This window comes from Amphiura filiformis, chromosome 11 (assembly GCF_039555335.1).
Source record: "Amphiura filiformis chromosome 11, Afil_fr2py, whole genome shotgun sequence".
Taxonomy (NCBI): domain Eukaryota; kingdom Metazoa; phylum Echinodermata; class Ophiuroidea; order Amphilepidida; family Amphiuridae; genus Amphiura; species Amphiura filiformis.
Genome location: NC_092638.1, coordinates 15,657,858 through 15,675,232, shown reverse-complemented (window position 1 = coordinate 15,675,232; position 17,375 = coordinate 15,657,858). Strand labels below are relative to the sequence as shown.

Genomic DNA, 17,375 nt, shown 5'->3' with positions numbered 1-17,375 from the left:
AGGAATAATCAATACACACATAGTTTCACAGTGTTCAAGATGACGGATTTTATCGAGATAATACGACTGTCAGAAGTGAGATTTGGCCTAACCCCACAAGCCTCAGCACACTTTGCAGGAATTTGCTGACTGGTGCGGCCCAAGACACACCATATAAACCATTAAAGAAAAAACATCGACTTGCAGCTAAGAAGCGCACACGCTACAATATTTAATACAATATGCCATTGGCGGCTACTCACTGAAAACGGCCACATTGACACCCATTTTAAAACTCCCTCTCACCCAATGACCCCCTTTTTTGTTTTACTGTCACCAAAAGATCCCCTTTTTTAAGAATTTTAAACAAATTTTTGATAATCTGTCACAGCTGGCTCTGTTTTTGTCTCTAAAAAAAATCATTATTTTTCTTCAAAAAATCATTATTTTTCTTCAAAAAATCATTATTTTTCTTCAAATTAAAAAAAAAAAAAATTGTGAAGATTTTTGTATCAAAAATTCAACAACTTTTATATTGGGACAAAAAAAATTCCAAGTCCCATAGAAAGAACCCCTATTTTGATAACATTTTCCCCCACCCTTTCCTTACCCAATAACCCTCTTTGGTATCATCTCACCAAAAGACCCCTACAACTCTGGCGGAAATTCGTTGCCACACCAGCACGTTCTGGTGTTAAAAGCACGCAATCGAAGCTAAATATGTGATAGTTCCGTATTATTTTGTATAATAGTTGCAAATGCACATTCAGATTACACTTGCCCTTCCCCACCCCCATTTTCCAATGTTGGGAGACTGTAATGTAGAAATGATGACGATTTTGTCCAAATCACCATTGCAATAGGGGAGCGGGGAAGGATGTTGGCCAATTAACGCTCAGGTGTGGCAACATTTTTGCAAAATATTTCATCTAAATTCCGTTTTTGTCTCATAACTCAAAAACGGAATGTCGTATGATCTTCACATTGCACACGATTTGGGAGTAGATAATATTCTTTTGAATCATAATAAAATTGTTGACAAAGTACTTGGTTTATTTAGTTTATTTAGGGAGTGGTCCCTCAAATCACCATTAATGCTAAATTACACACATTTCGTAATTAGGGCTCTAAACTGCATGATTTTCTGCTAAATATCAGTAACGGAAAATCGTATCAAGTTGCTGCTACACACAGGTTTTAAGTGGATACTGTCCGTTTTATCCATGTTAAAATTAAGCGTAGATAACTTTTTTCATATCGTTTTCATGCGGACCGGCCTATGTATATTATTAATTATTAAGATGCCAAAATAATGCAAAATGTGTCAAAAAACCTTCTCATTTGCCATTACATGCTGTCTACTGAATATAGTACACCGAAAATTTCATCATTTTTTTTTTTTTTTTAAATAGCACAAAGTTTAACCATTAGGCCAACAATAATACGAAGGATTAAGAGAGGAAAAATATTAATTTTAACAAAACTAACAGCGTGGTTCGAACCCGTGGCCTGTAGTTTAGAAGTCGGCGCCTTTACCGCCGAGCCACGGAGATGTGAATGAATTCCAAGCCATATCTAATATATTAATGTTAGTTTAAAATTATGCAATGCATATGGTATCAAATTGACCTGAAACGTCTCCAATACACATAATTTCATTGATTTACAACGATTATATATGTTGGCAATGTATTTAGGGTTATAAAAATAAACTTGGAATTTTGATTCACCACCTTTCCCCACGTTGGACAAATCTTAAATAAAGAAAATAATCTAAATTTCTTTTAATTTGTGTTTGTGTCGACCGTCACCGTTAAATCATCAACCTCATCTCCATATGTGCAATGGGTTACTGATCTTAAATGCATTTGTATGACATGTTAATTCTACTATGAGGTTATAACATCTCTGTATTAGGTTAAACCAACCAGAACGGCATAACAATTGAAATTGTAGGTGAATGAGAATTAAATCACCTGTTTTAGTGTACATACCGTATTGTTTGTAATAAACGCCCCGGGGGCGTTGCATTTTTCCAAAAGGGGGGCGTTTATTAGAAGTGAATTGTCAGTGAAAAAAGATTAAAAATCGGGTTCAATTTCCCGATGGTGCTCCTGTTAAAAGAAGGGATTTACGACTATACATGATGGCGGCGCCCATGGAAAATGATATTTTCGTGGGAAATACAACAAAATTACACTTGTAAGTGCATGGAATTAGTGAAATTCTACCATAATTAGGCAATGAAATGGACAGGAGTTGAGTCATAATAGGTTTTGTCAATGCAATTTAGCGATCGTGACTGACATGACCAATGCAAGTTTTAAGCTTACCTACACGATATGGCATGGAAATGTTTGCATTTTTGTCAATTTTTCACAGAAAAATTGGAGGGGGGCGTTTATTAGAGGGGGAGCGTTTATTACAAACAATACGGTATACGCATTGCATAATTTTAAATTAACATTAATACATTAGAAATGCTCACAAATTCAACGACTTCTTCTTGGCTCAGCGGTTAAGTCGCCGCCTTGAAATCTATAGATCAGCGAGATCAGGGGTTCGAATCCGTCTGATGACTTTTCTATGATTATAATTTTCCTCTTCTGATCCTTGCTATTATTATTATTAGGTCTAATACATAAACTTCACGCTATTTTGTCATCATTAAAATAGTTTTAAAATTTTGCGTGTACTATCTTCAGTAGACAGCATGTGATGGCGATTGATATTTGTTACATATTTTGCATTATTTTGGCATCTTTATAAATAATAGGACACATAGACCAAGCCATGTATAAATTACATGAAAATAATTATATTTAGTACAGAGTACATAAACAGGCTAAGACTCTGTGAAAATTGCACGTAAATCCGCATTCCGTTCTAAAGATATGAACGAAAAACGTAATTTCAGATGATTTTTTTTATATGTTATTAGAGACAACTCTGGCGGAAATTCGTTGCCACACCAGCACGTTCTGGTGTTAAAAGCATGCAATCGAAGCTAAATATGTGTTAGTTTTGTATTATTTTGTATAATAGTTGCAAATGCACATTCAGATTACACTTGCCCTTCCCCACCCCCCCATTTTCCAATGTTGGGAGACTGTAATGTAGAAATGATGACGATTTTGTCCAAATCAACATTGCAATAGGGGAGCGGGGAAGGATGTTGGCCAATTAACGCTCAGGTGTGGCAACATTTTTCGCCAAGGTTGTAGGTTCAAACTGGTGTCCGATATTCCTGTCACCTCAAAAGTCAAGCACTGGCGGTGAGCTTGTACCTGTAGGTGTGCTACCAATATTGATGGTAGTCGCAGCATTCAATTTACCTGGTGTAGCAGAGCAAAATGCTCAAAACATTTGGAGAACCTACAATCCAGGAAAAATAGTTGGCACACTTGCACTAAACAATGGAAATGCGTGCCCTATCAAAATTGGAGAGGCGAGCTCGAGTGAAACATGCATGCAATATATGTGAAGTACAGACTCCCCTCTATATCTCACCCTTCCCCACTCCCCATCTTTCAATGTTGGAGGGTCTCATGGACCTGTTGACAACATGGCTTGGTCCAACATTGAATTGGGGGAGCGGGGGAAGAGATATACCAAAAGACAGGCAAAGTGTGCCAACCTTTTTTTCCTGGATTGTAGCTGCTACACAAATTTTAGCTTGTATAACAATTTTTTACAGTGTGAACATATGCTATGTCATAAGAACATCATCTAAATAATGTTTTCTCTAAAAATTGCTATACACATTTTTAAATCAAACCCTGGGTAGTTGGCATAGTTACTATATCAATACTGTTTACATCTAATTATACCAAAAAGGCAGGGAAGAAACGAGTTGGTAATTAACCATCTCACGTCAATACATGTAGGTCTACAACACTTTAACATTTGATTTTCTGGAGCTTCGTTTATTTCAACCTGCAAATACTGCCACATACACATGTCTACAAATGATGGTTGATTTCACAAACCAATTAGTTAATTTACTTCTTGATGCATCAAAGAATTTTAGCAACAAATATACCATATTCAGCCTAATTATATAGTGTGTCTCATCTAAAGTTGAGAGTAACACCATGTGGGGTTTCACAATGGCAGATTTGAATACGTTTACGTGGTTGCGTTGCCAGGGTACGGACAAATTACCCTTCTACGCTTAAAGAAAAACAACGAGGCGAAGCCAAGTTGTTTTACGCCAAAAATAATGATGTCGCCCGTGTTATATGAGACGATAGATGCACTCCAGCGGCTAAAAACAATACCTTTATTCTCATTCTTAAACACTTCAATTCAAATAAAAATATCATTAAATTAAATCCTACATTTTCCAAGGAATTACCTAGGGCTTAAAATCGATCAGTCCCGTTGTTGCTGTGCGCCTCCGATTGGTCCAAATAGCGAGTACGCGTTGTATAATCCTCAAACATAGGCAAATGTCACAGTTATTGCAACTCTATGCCAAGATGACTTTGTTGCGATTCGACTACTGTGTACTATACAATGTTATTTTCGCGTACATAATTTTTCGCGATTTTAATTAGCGGAAATTTATGGAAGTGTAAACTAACTTTATATAAAAACAGAAATTTTGTGTGTTGATATTTTTGCGCCTGCATGTCCACTTGCAAAATTGGTGAAAATAAAACCTTTAGGAAAATAACAGTGTATGTACAGTAGCCTTAGTTCCAGTCATCTTGTGCTCCTCCATCACTAAACAAACAGTCTGGCAACTTTCTCAAAATAGCTACCACTGATTGGTTAAAAGTTTTCCAAAGCGTCAACGCTTGCGATTAACCAAAATAAGAACCCGGAAGTGGATTTTGTACCCTAAAAAGCCCAAACAATCATATTGGTTTCAATCTTGAACAGAAGATATGTAAGATTCTTAAAATCCATGATAATTTTGAGGAAACTGAAACAAATCTTCCATTTCTTCTACGCTCTAGTCATGTACTTCTCTTACTTTTCAACAATCTTCCTTTCAGTATAAGATTTTCATCCCTGTGAATACCCACCTATATCCTCCTCTCTATTCAGGTTTTGGAAAGGCCACATAAGAAACATTTTGTAATTTATTAATGAAGCCTTGTTCTCAAGCCTGTAATGATATTCTAATTATCATTAATTATAGTTTTGTTTACAATATTAATATTCTTAATGCATTCCTCACACTAATTACCCCAGAATCTTGGTTATTGCTAGATCCATTCATGCAAAAACATCACAACTACATGTATCTGCTACTCACTGGTGTATAGAGAAGGAGGATTTCAGCACTTCTCAGCACCCTCTTGCATAGGTTTGTGTGGTCAACTATAATGTTGAGATTACATACACTCATTACAGTCAAATGAATGATGTCACCTGTGTTTGGCACATATGAGATCTAGTATTCAAAGTAATACATACAGATGTTACCCTTACAGGGCTTTTAATGTGCATTTGAGCACATTGATTTGGAAGTATAACTAAAACAGATGAACAACAGACTGGCTGATCATAATCAAAATTGTGGTGGTTTTGTTCATTCATTATCTGACAGGTAAATCGGATGACCATGTTACTATGGCAACAGTGATCTAATGCTAAAGTATGATTTCAACATCATAAAAGTTTGATTCAACCTAACATCAAGGATGCTCCTGTTATCTGCAACACTTACGAATCACTTTGGACCGTCCTCCCATATCGTCACAATCTGCATCATTCTTCTTGCCTCATCCATCAAGTCTCCGGTAGATTCTAGATGCGCTCCACAAACCAAAGGATTCAACCCGTACAAAGGGACTGGACATCGTACCATGCTCCCATCACAAAACACAGTGCTATTTGAACACCAAACTAAAAGCTTGTACAATGTGAGTAGTGCTTGGAGGTGTGGAATGCTGTGTCTGGTACATGAGAACTGTATGTCATATAACTATGCCAGGACGTCAAGAGTTTGTCAACTGAATGATGCAGATGCTGAGGTCTATCTGTGTCATCTGACTCAGAGTGATGAGTTTGGATACTATCAGATTGATGATGACTACAATTGGGTAATTATATAAATACCCTTTGAGTGTGAAGTATGTCATGTGCTATATGCTATCCCTTTTAGTAAAATACTGTGCTATGTGGGACTTATTTATTTATTTATTTGTAATTCAATTCTTATTTACGGGGTGACCAATATTGGCTGAACATGCTTCATAGTGACCCTGTCATGACCTTACTCTTTGGGATAAACAGGACAAAATGAGACCTGTAAAAGATGAATTATTGAAGCCATGTACATGGTCTTCTACACAGACTTCCTTTTCTTTTAATAACAGGATCCACCTGAAGTTGCAGCTGAATGCCAAACAACACCAAGCACTGACGCTAGAACAGAGGGACACTCAACAGAAATGACAACACAGACCACATCATCAATCACCACAGAAGAGATGGTATATGGACCCTATAACTGCACACTGCCACTATCAGGTAGAATCACAAATGTGTACATCCATATCAAACGGATGCATGCACTTGTCAGATGTTACATGAGTCTCCGTTTACATAATAGCTAGGTATATATAAATACCAGACTCATCTCAAGTAGAGGTCACTTCAAATCATCCCCATGTAACATAGTTTAGGACCATTCTCTGTATTCTTATAGCAGGTAACTTGAGGATGATTTGAAGTGACCTTCACTTCATATGGATGTACAGAAATTTACATTTCCAGGTTTCAGCGTTAATTTAGAAATTACTGCTTGTGCATGTTCAATCACTAACTCATCAGGGTGTTTAACTCAATGTTAAAATATCAATAATTGCACTACTTTCTCTTTTTTTTCCCAGACTGCAGAACTTTCTGGGTAGAAGAACAAGTTAGGGCAACAATGAAAGTTGAAGATACCGGTGATTTCAACTGGACTATATCTCATATTGTCAATGGTGACCAATTCATCAATAACAACCAGCCATGTACTGATAAATTGTATGAAGAACCAGGAACTGAGCCCTACATACTTTATAGTAAGTTTTCAGTTTATTGAAAAGAAACTCAATTCCCTATTTCTTTTATATTATACTGCAAAGCCTAACGGGATTTTGCATCGTAGGTATATGTTCAAATTTTTTGAAATATACTGAAAACGATGTGAAATATTCTTGTTCTTCTAATAAACACTTTGTTCTTGTAAATAAAATCATTTGTTATTTCTTCTCATTTTCATCCCTTTTGCAGGATTATATTTACACTACCACAACGATAGTGGATCCTATGGCTTTTGCATGGCCTATTTCAACAACACAGACTTGATTGATAAAAAATGCTCTGGCATCACCACCATACCAGAGATACCACCAATGGAGTTTTTGCTACAAGGCAATGTATTCAGATGGTCCATACTCCCAGCCCCGCCTCAACCATCTTTTAAACTTGAGTTGAGCTTTGACACCACCGGTTTCCATCGTTATGTTGCATTGGCATTCAGTGGGATAAATGAGGGTCGCGTTTGGCATATGTGCCGGATTTTGTGACCAAACATTATATTTTATCAAATATAAAAGTAGATATATTTAATCAGATAATTTAATTAGCTATGTCATTGTGAACACATAAAAGCCATGGCGCAAGCAGGGATATGCAGAGTGAACCATCTGAATCCTGAAACTGTTAAAAATATCAGGGTTTATCTCATTTTCTAACAAACGGAAAAAACATCGAGAAATTCTCAAACACTATATGAGTCATTTGGCGTCTAAAAATTAATGTAAAAAGAAAGAAAAAAAGAAAGAAAAAGAGAAAAGAAAAGAGAGTAGAGAGAGGAGAGAGGAGAGAGGAGAGAGGAGAGAGGAGAGAGGAGAGAGGAGAGAGGAGAGAGAAGAGAAGAGAAGAGAAGAGAAGAGAAGAGAAGAGAAGAGAAGAGAAGAAGAGAGAAGAAGAGAAGAAGAGAGAAAACAAAAAAAAGAAACAAAAAAGAAACAAAAACAGAAATGAAATGAAAAGGAAAGGAAAGGAAAGGAAAGGAAAGGAAAGGAATGGAAAGAAAGGAAAGGAAAAGAAAAGAAAAGAAAAGAAAAGAAAAGAAAAGAAAGAAAGAAAAGAAAGAAGAAGAAATGTAATATAATTTAAAAATTTCAGTTTCTACATCTAGCTAGAATCCTAACAGGATTTCTTCCACACACTGTAATTATTACTTTAAGTATAGTCACAGATTGACATGATAACTTATTAGCGTTATTATGTATATAAATATGATTTATATGCTTACAAAATATGGTAGTGATGAGTGATTAATTTCGTTATAAATATATAATATAACACCAAGATTAAGGCCATTGTTTAAGAAATTGTGTCATTAAGAAATCATGTTATATACCCAGTAGCGAAGCCAGGATTTTGGACCATTTTTAGTCAATAAAGGATGAACTCTTTGCCATCCCAATTTTATCCCTGAATTTCTGTGGGGTCACTCTGGTGAGCAGCATGAGGAGGTGCCAGGCTGATGTCGTTGCGTATATGGTTTTTCACCCACTATTTGGGTTAGTGACTAGTGTTGTTTGGTTAATTTGGCACGTTCTATTTGAGACCCCACAACATTAACAAGACGTGTACTCAGCCGTGAAAAAGGTGATTGTTTCAAAAGTGATGTCATTGTAAAGGGGAACAAAGTAGCTGTTCATTGATATGCAACACAACATCAACATGTCACAAATAATCTGAGATATAGATATTTGAAAAAACTTTCTAAATTTTGTTGAGGAATTTATGTAGCACAGCAAACTAGGCGAACTCCAGTGTGGCGTATTGACCGTGACCACTTTTGCTATGTTACCTCAATAACAAAACATCTTCTGAATTGATATTTCAAAAGAAACATTTTGATACTGTGTTCATACTTTTTTAATCTTTAATAGATTTGCCCTTTCTGGACATAAGATGTTATAGTTGAGGAAAATTGCTGTACTATAAGCGTGAATTTGCACAATGCAAGAGCAGTTGACCGCATCCGTAACCCAGGGGTCAAGTTATAGGGGTCAAATTGCAGCTTGTATTCAGCGTCTGTTGACTCTAGTTTTATCTTGTTTTGCTCTATTGGGCTTTTTAAATTTGTAGTATATCTTGTAGTTAAGGTTTTTTCTGTAAAGCGCATTGAGAAACTGTTTTGTTTGTAACGCGCTCTATAAGTGTATATTATTATTATTATTATTATTTGCGTACTACTGCAATATTTTTCTTTTAAGTAACAACCAGGGGTGTGTAGATTCAGAATCAGCTAGGAGCCAAAAGGTTGCAAGTGATAAACCAAAACAAAGAAAATGTAGTTCTAGTGTATTCTCTTTAAAATTGTCATTACACATTACGCCATTTAGGGGTCCGATTTGGTGTCTTACACCATTTAGGGGTAAAATTTCTGATATGTTACGCCAATAAGGGGTGAAATTTGCTACCCCTACATACGCCATTTAGGGTCAAATTTTGAGATGTTGTGACAACATTGCTACACTCTTGTCATGAACATCTCTCTTACTTTCCATTAGGCCTACTTTTCTTATTATCTTAATAGTTTTTGTACAATATTGATATCCTTAATGTATTCCTCTAACACATGATTAACCAAGAATATCCTGTTGTTGGTTTATTGTAAAATCCATTTAAAACAGCAATATCTCCTGGTGTATAGAGGATTTCAACACTTCCCACAACCCACTTGCACACTGCATTGGTTTGTGTGGTCATGTATACTCATAAGTCAAACTGAAAGCCAAATGAATTTTGCCACTTGTGTTCTGTAAGGATGAGATCATATAACAAGGTCTAGCTTTCAATGTAACTAGAATTTTGCGGTTCTCGGGTTGCATGGTTCTAGACACAAAGCATTGGTCGCAATGCCTCCACCTTGGCATGCATCGTTTTAACCAGGGCGGTTTCACTTAGAGGTGTGGAAAAAATGAACTGAATTGATAAAAATTTATGCAAATGAACACCAAATTAGCATATTTGCAACAAAAACCTGGTAGAATTTAAAGACCACCAATTGCTACCCCTTCAGTAAGGCACATTATATACGCCTATATACCAGTTCCGACAAATTGCACTCGGAGACATTTATGCAAATTTATGCAGATTATTTGCGACAAAAATATAATAGAATTTGGAAACTGCTAATTACCACCCCTCCACCAAATCACAACACGATACGCCCTACCAGTTCCGAGAAATTGCACTTGCAAGGTAGGACGGACTGACGGAATGACAAAGTGACGGACGGACAAACAGGAAACATAATACATCTGGTGAAGGCATAATAAACATGGATATTACCCTTACAGGGCTTTTCATCACTTTGGACCATCCTCCAATATTATTACAATCTGCATCATTCTTCTCATCCATCAAGTGTATAAAATTTGGTTTGCAAGGGATTGTGGGAAATGTTTAAATCATCCTCTTGGTATGGAGTGTATCGCAGCATTAATGTTTTCAGCCGACATATTTCAATTCAGAGATAGTGTGACATGACTAGTACAAACTGGTAGGCAAATATGATATCGAAACAAAATGTCTCCGACTTGCAAAATTATGAGAATGTAAAGAGCTTTTCATCTTCAGGTGTGTAATGCTTCTAAATTGTTTGCATATGACCTAACTTTGAGCACATGGATTTGGAAGTATGAACAACAAACTGGCTCAACAGAATTAGAATTGTGCTTGTTTTGTTCATTCATTTCCTGATCCGACGGTGACATAACATCAAGAATGATCCTGTTATCTGGACCATCCTACCATTTCACAATCTGCATCATTCTTCTTGCCTCATCCATCAAGTCTCCAGGAGATTCCAGATGTGCTCCACGAACCAAAGGATTCAAACCATACATGGGGACTGGACATCGTACCATGCTCCCATCAGAAAACACAATGCTATTGGAACACCAAACTAAAAGCTTGTACAATGTGAGTAGCGCTTGGCGGTGTGGAATACTGTGTCTGGTACGTGAGAACTGTATGTCATATAACTATGCCAGGATATCAGGAGTTTGTCAACTGAATGATGCAGATGCTGAGGTCTATCCGTGTCATCTGGCTCAGAGTGATGAGTTTGGATACTATCAGATTTATGATGACTACACTTGGGTAAGTTGAGTATACAAATTGAGTGTGAAATATATCATGTGTAATATACCTCGTAATTACAGAAGTAGGGTCCCGGTTTAACATGACATTAATATTGCCACCTCAGTTGTTGAACACATGCTGCAGGGCATCGTGTGACCCTATTTTAATGCAATACAGGGCAAAGCGATCTTGACGAGAACTGCAAAACGTGGTCCAATTTCAAAAAATTTGTACATGGTCTTCTGAGACAGACATCTTTTTCTTGTTACAGGATCCACCTGCAGTTGCAGCTGAATGCCAAACACCACCAAGCACTGACTTTATAATAGAGGGACACTCAACAGAACTGACAACCCATACAGAGGGACACTCAACAGAAATGACAACACAGACCCCATCATCAATCACCACAGAAGAGATAGTATATGGACCCTATAACTGCACACTGCCACTATCAGGTAGGATCACAACCAGGAAATACTTCCGGTGGAGGCATAAAAATATGTATCTTACTGGTTCATAGAACATACACAACTTCCAGTGTGGTAACCACTAAACTACCAATGGGGTCGTGACAAAAATATGAGCTTTCACCCAATACTAAAATCTGCATTTTGATATATACAAATGAAGAGCTTTGTTTCAAAACCCCTTACATCCAGTTGAGCAATTTTGAGAATACATCAAAAAAATCACTGATATAAGGGGGTTTTCAACAAAAGCAGTTTATGGCGGGATGCTCATCATACCCAAGCATCCCGCCAAAAACTGCTTTTGTTGAAAACCCCCATATATAAGTACTTTTTTTGATGATTTATTGATGTTATCTCAAAATTGCTCAAGTGGATGTAAGGGGTTTTGAAACAAAGCTCTTCAAATATAGAATATGTTGCAGAGATCCGGTATTTTCCAAGATTTTCCCCTTTGTTTCTCACTCTTCTTTTTTAATTTTTGTTTTCCAGGCTGCACAACTTTCTGGGCAGAAGAGAGTATTTATGCAACAATGAAACTGGAAGGCACTGGTGACTTCAACTGGACTATATCTCATATTGTCAATGGAGACCAAATCATCAATAACAACCAACCATGTACTGATATACTGGATACTGAACCAGAAACTGAGCTATATATAAGTTACAGTAAGTGTCAACAGTTTACAGAAAATAAGCATTCTTTCCTTAATGTTGTGCTCCCAGACACAAGGTTTTTTAATCACGTATAATAAATCAGGCACACAGCCCCAGGTGAGCCACTCAAGTATGATAGTGTACGCATGCGTGACCAAATATTTTTGAAATGCCCCCTAAACGAGTTTTAACCTACCAGCAAATTTAGCCCCTAAATAAGATCATTTAATATAGAATTTACCCCCAAATAAGTTTTTGGCTAGTAAAAATGCAACAAATGTACACTTTTTGGACTCAAAATTTACCAAAAATTTGAAAAGGTACCTTAAATAAGTTGTTCAGTTTCAGAAAACTACCCTTTTTCTTGAAAATCAGTGTTTTTTAGACCCTAAATGTGTCATGTGTGTAACTTGCCTTGCCTAAAAAACACCCCTTTTTCCTTGTTTTCTTGGTCACGCATGCGTACAGACCATTTATGCGAGTGCCCCCCCCCCTGGCACACAGCTCACTGTAGTAAATAAAAAAACAAAAAACAACTCGGACTCACCTCAGCCCTCCTACATCTAGTTGAGGCAATTGTGTCTACATGACGAACAGTCAACCATGATAAAATAACACTTCTCTCACAATAAAATCACTTATTTCCTTTTCATCTCTTTTTGTAGGAATGGCTGTACGCTACCATGCCGTTGACATGGCAGGAGGATACTACAGTTTTTGCTTGACCAATCGCAACAACACAGCCAGGATAGTGCAAATATGCACCGGCGACACCACCATACAAGAGATACCACCAATGGAGTTCTTGCTACAAGGCAATGTAATCAAATGGTCCATTCTCCCAGCCCCGCCTCAACGTGATTATAAACTTGAGTTGAGCTTTGATGCCACTGATTATCAGCGTTATGTTGCCATGTCATTTTTTGGGATAAATGAGGGTCAAGCATGGCATATGTGCCAAACTTTCTGATGAAAACTAATATATTACTGATGGAGAAATAAAGTAAATTATATAGATTCCCATCATCTGATTGGTTAGAAGTGCAGTCATTGAATTAGCTATGCCCCCCTTTACGTCAAAACTGAACTATTCCCCGAGCAACAGTTATTTTCGTTTTTTGAACTATTGCCAGGGCAATAATCATTTAAATCTCTTCTGCTCGATTGAATAATATCGCTGTCTACAATGCGTCACTGCCAAGTGCAACATTAAGACTGTAGAAGGGACTGATTTTGTTTTGGCGATGCCAACACCAAGTCCATCCCCCGGGAGTCCACCGAGCCGGTGAAAACAAAACAAGCAAGCATAGAAATTGTGGCCAAAAGGACTGAATCAGTAGCAAAGTACGCTTCCAACGTGTTGATGAACTGGATGAAGATACTGTTAGCATTATGCAGTGCAGTGAAAATACAAATGGAAGCTTAAACTCGCTAAAACTAGGCTTAGGCCAAAGCATCAAAATCATCGACATATACTTAAAAATCCTAGAACTAATCACACTTTATTTTTTTCAATCATTCTTTGTTCATAACAAGTGATAATATCATGTGGTTATACTTTGATTCGAGGTATGCTACCTATAAAACATCACTAGGTGGGACTAGCACTACGTGATTGGAACTCTCTTCCACCACACCTAATCAGCATCACAAAACCGGAAACCTTCAAAACTGCAGTAACAAAGTATCTAAGCAACCAAGACTAAGCAAGAATCTCAAAAACCACAGCACAGATCACACATCCTGGCCGTTTGTCTCCATTCTGGAGTGTTGGACAGTATCAAACTCAAGACTCAAGACTCAAGCAAATTAAGTATTTACAAGAAAATAATATAGAACTGAAATTCTGGTTAAGTATACGTTGATATAGAAAATAAAACGAGGTTTGAATTTGACACATAAGGATTCAGACTCCTACCCAGATATTGAGGACTCGGACTTGGACATCAGAAATTAGCATCAGGAGGACATACGACTCAGATGAAGCGAACTCGACTACAACACTGATATTTATTACTAAGTATTATTAAGTATAGTAACTGTTTGACATAACTTGAGTAACTATAATAAATATGAAATGAACATCTTTAAGGGGTATTACACCCTGCCCAATTTTGTGCCTATTTTTGCATTTTTCTCAAATATTATAGCGCATTGGTGACAAGTAAGATATGTATATTATAGGGGCAAGGACTACAATTACTGCACTGGAAATTTTATTTCAACACAGACAACAGTTGTGGAGTTACAGTCAAAAATGAGGGAAAACCAATATTTGATCAATAAATCAACAACTACTTGCCTTGAGTTGCTGAATTTTCAGTGCAGTAGTTGTAGTCTTTGCCCCTATAATATGCATATCTTACCTGTCACCAGTGCGCTATATTTTTTGAGAAAAATGCAAAAATAGGCACTAAATTGGCCAGGGGTGTAGTACCCCTTAAAACTGTGGTAGTGTGTAATAGTTATCCACCATTCCAGTGGATTTTACTTTGTCTTTGATCAACTGTTCTACAACAGTAAAACCTCCACATAAGATGGACTCAAAATGGAATATCCTAGATAGGTCAAGTTATACATTTCCTGACCCTCATGACTAGAGGAATACATTTTTTCTTTATGTCAAGCATATCTACACAATGTAGGCATTAACAGCTGAAATCTAGGAGATTTTGAAACTTTGAGCAGGCATAAGTGACCTGGTGAAGAGAGTCGCCATAGATAGCTGGCACAGTGTCGACACCCAGTGTTATAAATATAAACTTAATACTCCGTTGGTAAGCGATGGGTGATTGGTATTTCACCGAATACAAGAAAAGGAGGCCTATCTGATTGGCTAGAAATTGATCGCTCAGTGGTGTAGTACAAACTCAAAATGGAGACATGTATTCAATTCGATTGAATCAATATTCTATTATTGACGCAGATAAAGAAAGTCGATAATGTACATTGTATTATAGATACAACACCTATATTACAAACATGCAAAAAAAATCAGGTTTGGAAATTTGAAAAGATTGCACATTATGGGCTTAATCAATCAGTGAAGTATAAAAAGTTCAATTTGAAAATGGCGTCGCCTCCATTTACTTATAATTAAAAGGATTGATCTTTCACTGGAACTGCAATTACAAATACTTGTTTATTATTACCATGCAATTACTAATACTTGTTTATCTATCACCACAGTGACCACTAATTATAATTATTTATTCTGTTTGCTTTTAATTGCTACTGTACAGTGGTAATTTTTCACAAAAAGAATTCTTTGCACTACGCTGCTTATTCAACAGTATATTTATTTAAGTTCATATGTGACGTGTCATGTCAAAAGGAGACACTTTTGGGCAGGATCTTAAATGGAGAAAAAAATCTGCCCGGGATGATTTTTTCACAATTTGGGTTTGTTGCGAATTTGTGATGTTATTAATGTTAAAAATATTGTCTGATAGTTTCAAACCGGAGTATAACTGGCATCTTGTATTTTTTGAGACATTTTTCAAGCTGATTCCTACTCTCAACATTGTCAATAAAATTTTCAAAAGCCGATATCTCAATTTCCAATTTCATAATACCATAACTTACGAACTCAATATCTTCGCTTTGGAATGTCCGATTTCATTGGGGAAAATGGCGTTGTGCAGCAAAATATCTCTAGATATTCAGGATATGTAAAAACCTCAAAATTGATAACCTGCCCAAAAGTGTCTCCTTTTGACATGACACGTCACATATTTGCTTCTTTACATACAGGTATGATAACTGGTCTTGAAAAAAAAAAAAAACACACTGAAAACCATGTTTTTTACCATTTTCTGTGCATTTGATCTAAAAATAGGCTGAAAAACACTGAAATCAATAACAAAAAACGCTGAAAATTTTCATGCCATGAAAATCAAAATAATAAGAAACTGATGTGTCTTGCACTATTTAGCGCAGTTTGCGTTGCAAGGAGATCACTGGCTTGCGTGACGTTATGTTTTGGGCAGTTTCTATTGCAAGGAGATGGGTCACTTGGGTGATTATCTTTGGGAATGAAAGTTATGCTATTATTATTATATTGTTTGATGTCTAGTCACTTGTGGCACCCCCTGTCATCTTTTAAGATATGGAGTTGAAACTTAGCAGACAGTCACAAGAAAGATGAATAAATAATATCTGAAAAATGGCAGTGTTTTGTTGTATCATCGCAAAATGCGCTTCATTTTTAACATGTAATTTTTCTATGGGACACCTTGTATATATAGGCGAACCTGTAAACAGGCCAGAGAGCAAATCTCTCTTTCAAACTAACTGGACCAGACTCCTCCATGTAATGTTGCTAAGGGGGGTCTCTACACCTCCTCCATAGGGAGCCTGCTACCTCTCCAGCAATGGGTGGGAGAGGCAATGGGGATGAAAAGCCATGCACAACACGTTGACGCCATGGGGATTTGGCGACCCCAAACTACCTTGTGATTTGCTTCAGTAATACTTGTGTGTGTGTGTATTGTATACAATGACTGCTATAACATTAGACCCAGCTTTAACCACCGTTTATCAGTGGGAGCTGGTAGCCTAATGGATAAGGTGTCCGTCTACAGATCGGAAGGTTGTGGGTTCGATTCCCATGCCGCACATTCCCTTGCTTTTTTTTTTTTCTTCAAGTTGGGTTTTGTGCCGGTCGGGATTTGTGTTTATTTGTTGTCATGTTTAATTGTAACACTTTGGGTTGGTTAAACTGTTCATTCTTTCCTACCTTGTGATCATAAGTCAGAGTCTTAAAGACTACTGCGCCACCGTGCCTCCAAGATTATTTATTGTTAACCTTAACCATATATAGGTTTTAAGTCGACATTTATATCACTGATGCATTCTTCTCAAAATAAGATCCTTAATGCATTCTACTCACTAAACTTAATCACTTACCACACAAGAATATGCTGTTCTTAGATCCATTCAGGTAGAAACAAGTTAAACAACATTAAAATCTCTTATTCACCGATGTATGAAAAAGAGGATTTGAGCACTTCCCATCATCCACTTGCACATTGCATAAGGTCGAGTATTAAGAATTGTATTGATGACATCTTTCTAATAGAATCCAATGAAATTTGCTATAGTTGGCACCACTTTTGCAAAGGATTGTGGGATGTGTTTAAATCATCCTTTGTT

General features: G+C 36.8%; 3 protein-coding genes across 3 annotated transcripts in view; 2 read left to right on the top strand and 1 right to left on the bottom strand.

The window, feature by feature from the left end:
- The window catches only part of LOC140163509 (neurofibromin-like), a 178,002-nt gene that overhangs the window by 51,635 nt on the left and 108,992 nt on the right, over positions 1 to 17,375 (bottom strand).
- Positions 5,634 to 7,523, top strand: LOC140164118 (uncharacterized). Its single transcript, XM_072187363.1, has 4 exons — positions 5,634 to 6,035; positions 6,312 to 6,465; positions 6,828 to 7,004; positions 7,216 to 7,523. The coding sequence occupies exons 1-4, from the start codon at positions 5,634 to 5,636 to the stop codon at positions 7,509 to 7,511; spliced, it is 1,029 nt and encodes a 342-aa protein (XP_072043464.1). The 3' UTR covers positions 7,512 to 7,523.
- Positions 10,483 to 14,312, top strand: LOC140163940 (uncharacterized). The gene is made up of 4 exons (XM_072187242.1): positions 10,483 to 11,112; positions 11,366 to 11,552; positions 12,057 to 12,233; positions 12,887 to 14,312. The coding sequence occupies exons 1-4, from the start codon at positions 10,735 to 10,737 to the stop codon at positions 13,189 to 13,191; spliced, it is 1,047 nt and encodes a 348-aa protein (XP_072043343.1). The 5' UTR covers positions 10,483 to 10,734; the 3' UTR covers positions 13,192 to 14,312.

Excerpts from the sequence above, each read along its gene's own strand:
- LOC140164118 (XM_072187363.1), top strand. The coding sequence starts at position 5,634 with ATGCTCCTGTTATCTGCAACACTTACGAATCACTTTGGACCGTCCTCC. Across the intron at positions 6,466-6,827 it reads CTGCACACTGCCACTATCAG|ACTGCAGAACTTTCTGGGTA; the intron begins GTAGAATCACAA and ends TTTTTTTCCCAG. Across the intron at positions 7,005-7,215 it reads TGAGCCCTACATACTTTATA|GATTATATTTACACTACCAC; the intron begins GTAAGTTTTCAG and ends TCCCTTTTGCAG.
- LOC140163940 (XM_072187242.1), top strand. The coding sequence starts at position 10,735 with ATGATCCTGTTATCTGGACCATCCTACCATTTCACAATCTGCATCATT. Across the intron at positions 11,113-11,365 it reads TTTATGATGACTACACTTGG|GATCCACCTGCAGTTGCAGC; the intron begins GTAAGTTGAGTA and ends TTCTTGTTACAG. Across the intron at positions 11,553-12,056 it reads CTGCACACTGCCACTATCAG|GCTGCACAACTTTCTGGGCA; the intron begins GTAGGATCACAA and ends TTTGTTTTCCAG.